Source organism: Trachurus trachurus (assembly GCF_905171665.1).
Source record: "Trachurus trachurus genome assembly, chromosome: 7".
NCBI lineage: Eukaryota > Metazoa > Chordata > Actinopteri > Carangiformes > Carangidae > Trachurus > Trachurus trachurus.
In genome coordinates this window covers 29,450,388-29,464,077 of record NC_139901.1, presented here as the reverse complement: position 1 = coordinate 29,464,077, position 13,690 = coordinate 29,450,388, and the positions used below count along the sequence as shown (strand labels likewise).

At 41.6% G+C, this 13,690-nt stretch overlaps 1 protein-coding gene across 1 annotated transcript; it reads left to right on the top strand.

The window, feature by feature from the left end:
• Window positions 1-1,184: 1,184 nt before the first annotated feature.
• Window positions 1,185-13,032, top strand: samd10a (sterile alpha motif domain containing 10a; the record flags this gene model as incomplete). Its single annotated transcript, XM_083974668.1, has 6 exons — window positions 1,185-1,197; window positions 2,984-3,165; window positions 10,878-11,046; window positions 11,152-11,300; window positions 12,821-12,872; window positions 13,010-13,032. The coding sequence occupies 6 exons, from the start codon at window positions 1,185-1,187 to the stop codon at window positions 13,030-13,032; spliced, it is 588 nt and encodes a 195-aa protein (XP_083830794.1).
• Between the last annotated feature and the right edge of the window lie 658 nt (window positions 13,033-13,690).

Genomic DNA, 13,690 nt, shown 5'->3' with positions numbered 1-13,690 from the left:
TTTGCATGGATGTCTGCTTATGACAAAACAAAATATTTATTATAGGCTATGATACAGTTTGTTTATACTCCCAATTTCCAGTTAATTCCCATAAATTCCCCAGCTTAACTTCCCATGGAAAGTTTCTGGAAATTTTCCACCCCTTTGCAACCCTAGCTGTATGTTGACTTTATGTGCAAGTATTCATCTTTTATGTCCTGCTGATGGTATCTGAGTCTATATGCTGCTCTGCTCTATATGCACTAGAAGGCATAAGATCAAATCAAAACAAGAAAATAAAACACAAATTCAATATAATCTTTACTTACAAAAACAGCAAAGACATGGAAGTGACAGCAGTCGATACTTTTTGATCATGACATGATAAATTATGATGATGCTCAAAGGTCACTTCCCCCTGCAGCTATAGCTACGTATATCCATTACTGTAAGAGCATGATGGGATCAATGAAGTGGCTTTATTATGGGGCAGGTGGGGGCCGGAGCGGTGCTGTCTGTTGGTTTATCTTCATGGACAAACGAAGCCCACATAGAGGGTCCATCACGGTGCCCACAGGCGCGCACAGAGCTGCCTTTCTTTAAGAAAAAAAAAAAAGAAAAAGAAAAAGGCAAAGGGGGAATTCCTTCTGTTGGATGCTGCAGTGATGAGAAGCCTTTTCATCCGGCTGTTTTTCAGTCTCTCCACTGGCTGCGTTAATTACAGGGCCCGGGGCTGCACTTTGAGCTCACTGCGCTCCAATGCGAGCTCTTGAGAAAAAGCCGCGCGTCTGATTCTCACGACACAGATAGAAACCACACACAAATAAATACACGCGCGCACGCACGGATGCTCGCGCCCGACAGAGCAAGCAAGCAAGCGGAACCAGTCTCCCTCCCAGCTGCTGCTCGGCCACATTCCTGTCTGTCTGTCTGTCTGCTCTGCCTGGTCAACAACTTCAGCTCCAGCGGGAGGGAATGACACCGAGGAGAGGACGACGTGAGCCGCCGCTTTGAAGGATGCGGAGACTCCTTCCTCCTCTCACACCACCACGCACAAACTTTTGTCTGTAGACAGACCCAGCACGGAGAGGGAGAGGAGGAAGAAGAGGAGGAGGAAGAGGGGGCGCAGGACCCGCCGCAGCCCGTGTGTCCGTCTCGATGATGGGCAGACTTTGACTTGATCCACCACACACGGCACCGACACCATGGCTGTGGACGGTAAGCAGCAGCTTTCTGTCGGTTTCATTTCCTTATTAATTTCCTCGGAAGTTATTTTTTTCCTCCACAATGGAGCTGAAGCGCTCGCATGAGTTCATTTGAATAAACTCAACACTTGTGAGACCGGTTTTCCAGGTATGTTAATAATAGTAGTAGTAGTAGTTGTAAAAAGCGCCTGCTGTGCTCTGATGTGATGATAATAACATAATCACATTAAGAGCCATGAAACGCTGCCTTCCTTGCCTACCTCATTAAATCTTTACATAATGCAAAAGATGCCACTGGGAATAATAATAACAACACGACATGACAGAGTGGCAACTTGTAACTCAGCTGTGTGAACGCCTGTAGCCTACACAGGGACATTATAGAAACACTGTGGTGGTTTAAACTAAAGGATGCAGATGCTGCTGGTGCTGAAATGGACAGCTCACCACAGGAAACCAGTGTCATCACCAGTCTGATGGTCAGACTGATACTGGGGTCAGTTTGTAGTTTTTAATTCCTGTCTGCAGCCCCCCTTTTCAATGTATTTTGTTCTGAATGCACATGTGCTGCTTTTTTGTGTCAGAAATGTTCAGATGTTCCCAACAGAAGCTTTAATCTGCAGTTTAGATTGAACCAGTGCACCAAGTGAAACATATCGCAGGCAGGAGGCTCTTCGCAGCAGATTTAGTAAAATAATTTTGCTTCATGAAAGTGTTTTCCTCTGCAGCGCTGGCACTGGCAGTATATGTGTTAGTTAATGAGCGCTTTTTTTCCCTCCCATAGACGTGCAAAACTAAAGGAGGTAAAAATTCAGTCTGACAAATGGTCTTAATTATCCGTATTCAATCTGTGAAAGAGGCACATTACTGTTTACAGCAGCAGCCTGGAGGAGTGATGGCACAGTGAAAGGAGGGTTCATGTGTGCACAGTCGTGGGGTTACACCTCAAAGAAACAAAAAAATATTGCATGGAGTTTTTATTCATAATAATCCGAAGCTGCTGCTGCTGCTTTGGCTTGATGATTGCGGGACTCGGCTTTGCTCCACTCTCAGCGGGAGATGGTGAATGACAGAGAGAAAAGGCACAAAGCTAGAAAAACCCAAAGACACTCTTTCATCTCTTCAAACCCTCGTCCCCCGTGTCGGCCTCTCACTCTGTCCTCTTTTCAAATTCTCTTAGTCAATTTTAAGATATTGAAAGTGCGCGTATCGCACACACAAACACATCTGCAGAGCTTCAAACACAGCAAGAAAATCCTTCCAATCTGGCACATGAATCAGTAATGACCCGTGGCTTTCTGCCAGAATCTCTGCCAGTAACAGTGTGTTTACTGTAGTTGCACACTTTCTTTAATTACTGGGTGTAGGGAAGCCACCTGCTGTTGAGTGGGCTTGGATGTCTGCCTACAGGCCTCATGGTAATGATGAGAAAGTGGCTCGTCTCACAGCTCTGACATTCACCTACAAGGTCTGCACAAAGTAATAGTTACACCTGAACGCCGCCGACTACCAGGAATAACCCACCAGCTTGTCCAGGCTCACATAACTTTGAACATTTCTTCGTGTCATTGCCTTCTCTGTTTCATTAGAACAGGCACAAGCAAGAACATTGAAATGAGATCATTCCTAAATGACAGGGTGTCTGCTTGGGTTCAACGCCGACTTTTGTTTTCTAGTCACGCAGAGGCGAGGAGGTTTTTGCAGAACGAGTTTCGTGCTATTTTTACATTGTCAGTGATGATAGTTAGTTCTGGCTGTGTAATCATTATGCTTGATGCTTTTTTTTTTTATCTCTCCAGCGGCGTCCAGTTTCAGTTTCTGCAGGCCGGCCGTGGAGTACAGGGCTCTGCCTGAAGACTTCAAGTACCAGCTGAGTCGACGAACAGGTGGGAATCTAACCTGGCATGACGGGCGTGGGCAGAAGACAGCAGGAGGCCGGACAGTGAAGCTGCTGCAGCAGCCGGGCACAGAGTCCCTGCAGGTACTCAACACCTACATGACCTCCACGTGTCCAACAGAGCGCCAGGTTCACAAACTGATGTCGTGTGATTACACCTCCAGGTTTCTTTTTTCACCTGGCAGAGAGGACACACGTCTGTTCCCTCCTAATGTAACATGATGGCACCATGTATAAAGAATCAAACTGAATCAAACTGAAGAATCAGTTTTAATATTATTATATCTAATAATATAATAGCAGTTATAACTATGACTACAGTGCATCTTCACTGGACTCACTATTCAATTTGATTACAATTCATCAGTCTACGATTCAGTTCGATTGGATTATACGATGCATCACACCTCAATTTTCTATGTTGCCACACATGACTTCTTCATTAATTAAACAGGAACTACGCAGGATTTCTCCTGTGGCTTTAGGCCTACTACATTTTTACCTTAAAGCAGAAGTAAGTGATATATTTGTGTTAATATAAGTCTTAAATAGTTATATCTTCCGACAGCAATCACTTACATAGAGTGTTTGGACTGAAACACGGGTCTGTCAGTCACTCTGCTCTGCTCTGAGCCGAAGAGAAAACATTTATCGTATCCTACAGTTTTTATCCAATGAGGAGAGAGAACGGCATGCAGGGCTGTGTGTGCAGCCAAGGAACGCCGTGAATGTGGCGACGTAGGGACGAGGACTGTTATGGTGCGTTCAAGGAAACTCGTATTTTTCCGACCGTGAAGTGGTACCAGTTCGATCTGGTACGAGTTCACCGGTAGGAAGTTACGAGTGGCCGTTATAGTGACTTTCACCGGTAAAACAGGTCGGAAAAACACGAGTGGGTTGCCTGGAACGCTACAAAGTCGTAAGTTGTGACTTGAAGCTGTAATTTACGGTTTCAAAAGCCTGCCTGGAACGCAGCATTAGCGAAAACGACCGGATCACTCACTTCTGCTTTAATTAAAAAGTTCCAGACTAGTTGTTATAGTTACTACATGACTTGTGACTTGTTACCAGTGAGAACAGCGGCTCTCTGCCTTCATCTGGTGTCTCACGGCTGAAAACCAACCTTGCAACATCAGTGTAGTTACTCAGCCGCCGCCCCGGTGTCCCAGCCTTGTCTCTGCTGCACCGCGACACAAACGCGCTCCGTAACCGGCAATCTTTTGTTTATGACAGTTAAGACTACACAGATACACACGTCGTACCATCGTATATGTTACGTAAAGTTAACCACCGCTCCATGTATTGATTTTTCACCAGTTTCATTGTAAACAAATGCACATGGAGGAGAGGAGCGTTACCGAAACAGCGGAAAAGCAACCGGACTTGCATAGTTCCCCTTTAACATAAATGGTCAGATAAATATGATAACTTTTTATACTGTATACATAAAATAAAATAGCAAATATTATTTAAATGCACTTCCACAACACAGCAACTTCCTTGGAATCTGAACACACGCAGACAAAGAAAAGGCTTAGTCTACTTAAAGGTGCACTTTGTTAATTTCTCCAAAACAAAACGTAAATCTTGGCATTGTGCTTTAAAATCACTGTCCCTGTACGTGAACAACATCATCAAACTTGAATAGTTAACTTCATCGATTCAGAATCGTCACATTAAGAATCTCGATGCATCTTTGAAAGATTATTTTCGGCGCTGCTACTTGGAACTGGTTGTTTGATTGATGCCAAACCTGTGAGGTGGTGGCCAGTAAAAGAAGATGATGTGATACAACTAAAATTTCAACAGCCTCACCTGCAGTTAAACCACTGTGTGTGTGTGTGGCTAACAAAGTTGTTAGCAGATGTCTGGCCCTGTCGGTGATTTTAATTACTTCCTACATAACTCCATAATGTACAGGATGGTGAAGTTACAGGAAACCATTAACACAACTGGACCCATGCAGCTGATGCCAGTCGGACGGCAACGCTGGTTGAAACATAAACATATAAAAGAGTAAAAGTCTTGTGCTGCATGTTTTGCAATGGTTTTGCACAGTCTTTAAAACTCATGGTGGCGCTATGGTATGGTGCCACTTAAAGGTCCAGTGTGTAAAATCGGGGTAAAACCATCTAGCGTCTAGATTCTAGTTTGCAGCACTCGCACTCACCCCTCCCGTCGGCAAAGTGACGGTGGCCTCCGAGGACAAAAAACTTGTTTACCACAACTGGGATGATTGGGAGCATTTTAGGAGCATGGAGCGATGAGATGAAGATCTAAACCATTGTGTGCTGGATGGATTTTCCGTTCAGGCTTTCGTACAAACATGGCGGCGCAAGATGTCGACACTGTCTAAAACAAGACCTTTGCTATATGTACGTATATAAATTATTAAGTTATAAAGAATTATAAGGCTACGAAAACCAAACAAATTAAATTTTATAGCGATTATACACTTATACAAATATATTCATGGGTAGTATATTCAGATTTTGCCAGTAAACCTTGACAATTACGACACACTGAACCTTTAAAGTGAACAGTTCAGCAACTGGAAGATTAAATGATCTCCAAAAGGCAGAAAGTTACAGATGACACATTCCCTTTACATTTCAAACAATATATAGTATTTATAGTATATTCAGATTTCGCCAATAAACCTTGACATTTATTACACACTGGACCTTTAAATTGCTAATGTTGCTAATTTTTAGAGACTCCAGAAGTGTCCTGTTTTTCTGAGTTCTGATATTTCGCCAAGTGAACGTCTGGTTCATCTGGTCTTGATATGCGGCCAAATTGTTATTGTGCAAGTTCTTGAAATTCAGTCGGCTAATTAGTTTTCTAGTTCATCTCTCAGACCGAGGAGAGGTCGGCTCCGATTGGCTGTTTTCCACAGTTCGGTGCAGACTGGGTCAAAGTTCATGCGTCCTGCATTTGGCTCTCTGGCGCTCTGTATACATCCATACGAGGCCGATGGACAATGCAGCGCACACACCAGTAATGAGGAGCTGCTACACTGTGAAGAAATGCAAAAATATTCACAACATGTACAATGTCGTCATTTACATTCCAGTGCAGAAAGTGTGAGAAGAATTCAGGTTCCAGTTTAAATATGTAAATAATAAGTTTCCTTTTCATTATCAGTCCCGCTGCATTTCAACACACAAAAGTCATTCATGCAAATAGAAAAACAAATCTTATGCCTACTTAAAAAGTTATTCAAACGAGTCCCTTTTCCTTCTTCAACATGAATATACATGCCAACGATTCCCGACTGTCGTTCACTTAATTTTCTGTGCAGAAACGTCTGAAAGAAGAGATTCGTACACCGACAAACGCGGCCGGTCTCCGTACATTGTTGCGGATGGGCACTTTGTTGACAGAGAATGGACGCTGCTCTCTCCCCCAGCGGGTCTGTGGGCTCTAACAGCCTTTCACCGTGGCTTTAAATAGCACCGGTCCTCCAACACTGTCTATGTTGGCTGAGAGCAGAGAGAGAGAGAGACACACATTTTTTTTTGAATTGATGGTATAAAGCCGGCTGTGATTGTTGCAGGTTAATAAACATTATGCAAAGCCTTTTTTTTTTTTTTTCCATTGGTGATTCTGTTCCAGTTAAAATTAAATCTTTCAGTTGACATTCACTTTGTTATCTGATACGGGCATTGTCTGCTCACACAGTCAGCGCCGTCGACAGAGAACAATCCGTTTGTGTTGTACAGTAAACCGGCCTCGTTTAAAGCCCTCGGTTACTAGTCGGAGAGTCCACGCCTTTGTCTTCTCTGCATGAAAGGCTCTTTAAAAGGCGGTTATGAGCTGGAGCTAAAGCTGCAAACATAGAACTGGTCTGGGCTGATAACAGAGTTGTATGCTCTGCATTGTTCGTTTGCGTCAAGCCTCTTGGATGCACATAATGTAGTGGCCGGTTTATTTTTGTCTTGAGGAACATAAACTTAATCAGTGCTGTGTGTTTGGAGCTGCACTGGAACATGCACACAGCGTTTTCATTGTTCAGTGTTTTCTCCTTTAATTACTGGTGTTTACTCTGTTTTTTTTCCAACATATACCGGTATTACTCTTCACCTTCTCCTCCAGTCTCCTCTCATCCACATGTTTGTTTGTGAGCGATCCTGTAGAAAACACTCATTAAAGTCTCCCGCTGTCATCTGACTGTCATGCGTCCCCATAGCACCACTGTACTGACAACAGAACAACACAATACTTTTATTAATTTTGCAAACACTGACTGGCAGCAGCTTACTTCTGCGACGGCCAAGAAGCAATTAATCGCTTAATTGCAAAAAATAATTTAGAGAAGTGATGACAAGTGGGATTTTGGTTCGCTGCCTGTTTGACACATTAAAAAACAATCGGTCACTGGTGTAGAGGCAGAAGACAGTTTATAGTGATAAATACAGTTCACATGATTTAAATGTGTTAAAAAGATGCATAATTCGACAATATATATATAAATATACAGGGTTTAATGATTCATCATTTCATTTATAAGTTCATATAATGGTTAAAAATGTTAAAAGCATACTAGAATTCATGTTTTTATGTGATTTGGTGCATGTTGATAAAAAAGTGTACTTCGCCTTTAAGACCGCAATGTGTGCGAGATATTCTGTTGATCTTAAGACCAGAGAGTCAGTGCTTGAGAGCTATACAGTAGAAGCAAATGGTTTTCTTACCTTCTTTTCAGTGATTAGTTACAACAAGTGTTAGCCAGCCACATTCCTTTGTAATTATGTGGAATAATAACTTTGGATTTAAAAAAAATATTTTTTCTTAACCACAAGAACGTTTCCAGAGTGTATTTTTGTTGAAGTGCATAGCCGGGCTAACTACAGACAGTACACTGCCTGTGGAACGTAACTTCTTGCTAGCAATAGACCACTGAGTTAAGCCATTGCAAGATCTCAAGCTATTCAAACCTCTACAATTGGTGAATTGGAAAATCTCTCCACTGTATTAAACATGACAGATGTTACAGCTACATTCAAATTGAATTTACCAGTGCAGTTCAGAAGATACATGATGTACCTATCACCAGTCAAGTGTCATAACGCTAAGTGCAACAAAAGTGGCGGTGTGAAAGGATAAATACCACGTTCACGAGAAAAAATAAAGGCAGTGCTTCACTGAGATGAAAGGAAATCCTGGGCACAATTTGGACATCAGTGTGTGGGTAAAATATATGACGAGTTAATTTGCAAAAGCAGATCACTCTGTTTTTTAATTATTATTTACACCAGATGATATCAGTCAAACTAAAGTTGAGTGGCTTTGACCAAGGAGATGAGACGTAACAAAACAGATGTATCTCAAAAACATATAGCTTTATTGAAAACAACACTATGCAAAGAATAATTCAAAAGCATTTAAAAATGGCATTTATCTGCTTTTGCAAATGAACTCTTCATATTTATATATAATTCATCAAGTAAACTCTATCACTCTTATATTTAGGAAATATGATCTGTTAGATGTTAAACCACACAAGGACATAGTGTTTTTAGAGGGAATATGGTTGTTTATCACAAGGGAATGAAATATAGCTATGATATATAAAGATATTTAATAGATTATCAGAATCATATATTATGAATTAATGTATCGTGCACTACATGTCAGAAGTGGCCTCAGAAGACATGTACTCTAATGGAAATATAATGGGGATGGTATTTGAAGAACAAACATGTCTCTGAGCTGCAGCGTGCTCTATGTATATTGATCAAACAGTAACATGTTGCTCTGCAGCAGATTGAGATATCAGCTCACTCTGATGTATTAAACAGATTTCTAGCACAAGACTTTCCTCGTTCACTCTTAAATATAAGCCTGCCCCCCTCTTCTTTTTTTTCTTTCTCTTTTTTGAAGCACCTCTTTCTCCCATCTGAGGAAAGTCTGAGTCGGGAGAGAAGCGCTGAACCTGCTGAATTTTTAAAGCTGATTGACTGATCAAAGGCCCAGTTTGATTAGTCCTCCACAGTTTTACATCCTGCACATCTTTGAGATTAAAGAGCTGCATCTCAAGATCACACTGGCCTACAAGCTCCTCTGTCTGCGCTGTTCCTGGAGCTGCTGCTGCTGTTGCTGCTGCTGCTGCTGCTGCTGCTGCTGCTGCATGTTCGGCTGATCTTCCTTTACGCTGCGTTTGATCTGCGTGAACATATGGTTGTGATCCTCGCAGCGTGCTGTAATGAGTTTGAACCCTGTTCTTCCTTATGCGTCTTGTCAGTTTCTCATGTACAGTACACGTAGTTGGCCCATACAGTGGCATGCAGCAAAATGTTGAGCACCCCTGGTCAACATTTCTGTTAATGTGAACAGTTAAAGGGATACTTCACCCAAAAATCGATAATTCACCAATTTTCTACTCACCGTCATGCCAAGGAAGAGTTTGGAGAACTTTCAGAGTCATCAAAACGTTTTAGGAGTTCCAGTTCCATATAATGGCGGTGGATAGAGTTCACTTTTGAATCGTCCAAAACACACACTATGAAACATCCAGATACCTCCATACTGCTCGTCTGTACTGACCCAAGTGTCCTGAAGCCGCCACATGAAGAAGTTGTTCAGAAAAAATGAATGTGATCTCTGTTTTTATCCTTGTTGTAGCAGCAGCTCCCAGTGGCTCTGCTGATGTTTGTGCTCATGCGCGAGATTTGCTGCGAAATGTTCGTTCGTCGTTGTAAACCATTGGATGTTTGATGTAAACACGGAAGAACATCTCGCAGAAAATCTCGACAACTTCTTCATGTGGCGGCTTCAGGACACTCGGGTCAGTACGACCGAGCAGTATGGAGGTATCTGGATGTTTCATAGTGTGTGGAAGATGAAATGATCTCCAAAAGGCATGAAGTTAAAGATGACGCATTCCCGTCACATTTTGAACAATATATATATATTTTTTTTCATCTTTTACATTTTCATAATGACAGAAAAGGAAAAGGGCCCTAGTTTAGTTTAGTTTAGTTTAATAAGTTTATTTGTATCAGGGACAATGTACAAAATAACATTAGTCTCGAGATGAGACAAGATGCCTTGTACCGGATTTAGCTTACTAGCTACTTTCCATCCGTAGTCCCTGGGCAGGTGAAATAAGTAAAGGTTTGGGCCCCCTGCATAATTAGTAGCTAGTAGCCCACCCTTTTGAAACTATCACAGTGTATAAATAGTAAATATCTTGTCTGACACCTTGGTAAAAGTTATCTGAGAGCTCAAGTCTCCTGGATTTCCCATTCTGTTGCGGGCTGCTGCTTTGTTTCCCTTTTTCACTCTAAAATTGTAGAAAACAAAAATAATACGCTGACATTGCCTAAAATATTGCAAAAAAAAGAGAGTTTTTTTAATGTCCTTTGGAGATCATTTCATCTGCCACTTGCTTTGCATGCCAGTATGTAGATGCGCATGTTGCATAACTTAGCTCTTTCATCTGAAAGGCACGGCAATTTTATTTGTATAGCCCATTTTTACAAACAGTTTGTCTCAAAGGGCTTTACATGGCATCATAACAACATCCTCTGCCCTCACATCGACTGAGGAAAAACTCCCGGAAACCCTTGTTGAAAGTGTTTGAGTCTGAATTGTCACCGTACAAGCTTGATAAATGAGCAGCAGTGTTTGCAGAGCTGACATTAATATACAGGGAACAAAAAAACATGTGTTTATGGATCTGATCATAAATAGATGTGGGATTTTTTAAAACCACAGTTCCAGTTGTGGTATTAGTCAAAATGTCAAACTAGTTATCTAACATGCATGTTCCTGTCCTGTCTGTCTTGCAGTACCGATCCAGTGACAGCTACGGGATCTATCACACGAGCCCGACGCAGCCCAGTCTGATCCGTCCAGTCGTGCTCTGGTCACAACAAGACGTTTGTAAATGGCTGAAGAAACACTGTCCGCACAACTACCTGACCTACGTGGAGGCGTTCTCCCACCACGCCATCACAGGTCAAACCACTGAAATAACTCACACAGCATAAATAACAGATGGAGTTGGAGAATTACAAAAAAAAGAAACTGATGCTTTGAATCGCCTCTGCTTCCTCCTGGCAGGTCGCGCGCTGCTGCGTCTGAACGGGGAGAAGCTGCAGAGGATGGGGCTGGTGCAGGAGACGCTTCGACAGGAGCTGCTGCAACAGGTGCTGCAGCTGCAGGTGCAGGAGGAAGGACGCAACCTGCAGCTGCTCAGCAGAGGTGAGGGAGTGTGTTTTGTTGTTGTTTTTATGTCCATTTGCAAAACATCGCCTGGAGAGGAGGAGGCACTCAACATTTTGGAAAGAATTCAGCTCATGTTACAGTATACGGCTGGGGAACCAGTAAGCCAGGCTCTGTTCAAAACTAACAAAAACACTTTCAGTAAAACTTACTGATTGACATATCATATGTTTCTCCCGTTGTATAGATGTATAGATAGATAGATAGATAGATAGATAGATAGATAGATAGATAGATAGATAGATAGATAGATAGATAGATAGATAGATACTTTAATACTTTAATAATCCTTCATAGGAAATTATTATTATTATTATTAAGAGACTTTCTCAACATATCATGGTTTAAATAAGGATAATTCGATTTTATTGCCGTTTATTCAATATTTATGTTTTATGACGGGGGAGAAGAGTGTATTTGTTTCAGATTTGGGAAAATTATCCTCAGGAATAAAACCTCATTATCTCAGTAAGACAGAAGAAACAAACATCATCGCTACTGTACAGCACTCGACAGTGAGATTTAGAAAAGCTGATGTTTTTCTGTTTGGATAGAACCAGGCTGGTTGTTTCTCCCTCTGTCTCCAGACTTTATGGTAAGATAGAAGGACAAACACTACAGAGCATATTGATCCTCTCATCTGAGCCAATGAGCATATTTCCACACAGTGCTGAACTTTTTTTTTTACATTCTTTTTATTGAACATATTCAAAATTATAACAGTCAAGCACAGTGTATATACAGATTATATGAGATATAATGTAGCAAATCCAGAATACATCCACAGCAATGGTCTTAAAAGTCCTTATTAGATCTAACATTTAAGGCTGTTGCACTCTGAGTTCCCAGGTACTCTAACACTTTGTCAAACTTTGCTGTAAAAAGGTCAGTCATTAGTGACTCACCCTCATGCTGATGAATACTCCGGAGTAGTTTGTTATTCCTCAAAGTGCATCTGGAGACCTGGGAGGCCGGTTCGTAGTCCAATGAAAACTTTATATGAGAGTCAATAGCACCTGACACAAAAACGTCCACAAAACTACACAGAAACCATTTAATATTCCTCCACACTGCTCGTCCACTGCAATCCAAGTGTCCTGAAGGGATATAGTCCAGAGTTTACTGGAAACAACGTAATTGAGGCAAGTTTGGTCACGTCCATGTGCATGGCGTGAAAGCGAGAGCACGCCCCAGGCAAATTCAATACAGGACTGTTTAGGCTGTAAAAATGTCCTAAATGACGTAGTTTCCAGTAAACTCTGGACTATCTCCCTTCAGGACACTTGGACTGCAGTCGACGAGCAGTGTGGAGGAATATTAAATGGTTTTTGTGTAGTTTTATAGATGTTTTTGTGTCGTCGGGCACTATTGACTCTCATATAAAGTTTTCGTTGGACTACGAACCGGCCTCCTGGGTCTCCAGATGCACTTTGAGGAATAAAAAACTACTCTGGATTTCATTTTTTGGTTAACTATTCCTTTAATACCAAATCTTTGTTTTTCTTAGTCTGATATCAAAGACTTCCACAGATGCATTGAAGGAGGTTCATCTCCTAAATGTACTGTGTTCTTACTGTATGTGATCTTAGTGATTCAGGGATACATCCAAATAGACATAATAATATTGGATTAGGCTGTAATTGCTGCTTGTTTATCAGTGCTTAACTTCTTTTATTAATCGTTCTCTCTTTTGCAGGTTCCTTTGGAAAGGTGTCGTAGCCATATTGCTGGAAGAAGCTCGAGGACCCTGTGGAATTATGGGATATATGACTTTAAAACAACAACCACAAAAACAAAACAAAAACAATAACACAAATGTGAATCGATCTGTGGGAGGAGAAAAAAAATTCTTCCGGCGCCGAGCGACATCATTCATGATGTGTGATAATATAAAACTGAAGACGGCAGGTTTCACTTCGATGAACAACAGACACAATCTTCACGGACCGACGATGACGGTGACGATGAACTGAACTGCGATGATGAAAAAGCACCATGACAATCTGTTTCTGTCGATTTATTGCTCTGTTGTGTGATTGATTACAATAACCATTCCTCTCTCACTGTCTCTGCCTCTTTCTCTCTCTTTTTTTTAAATGTAAAAAAAACAACTACAAATGAATAAAAAGAAACATAAATGCCTTTATTTGTTCTATTATTCATTTTAATTTACAAATCTCTACATAAAAGGTCAGAGATGTGTGCATTTATCCTTGAAGGGGCGGCTGTGTAGAAGCACGTGATGACGACATAGGATGACGACGCTGGTGGTGAACTACATTACCCAGAATCCCACCGCATGCATATGTCGAGGAAGGGGAGGAATCAATCCATGGCTTTACCCAGCTGATACCGGCTCCGAGGTCTCGACATCCCC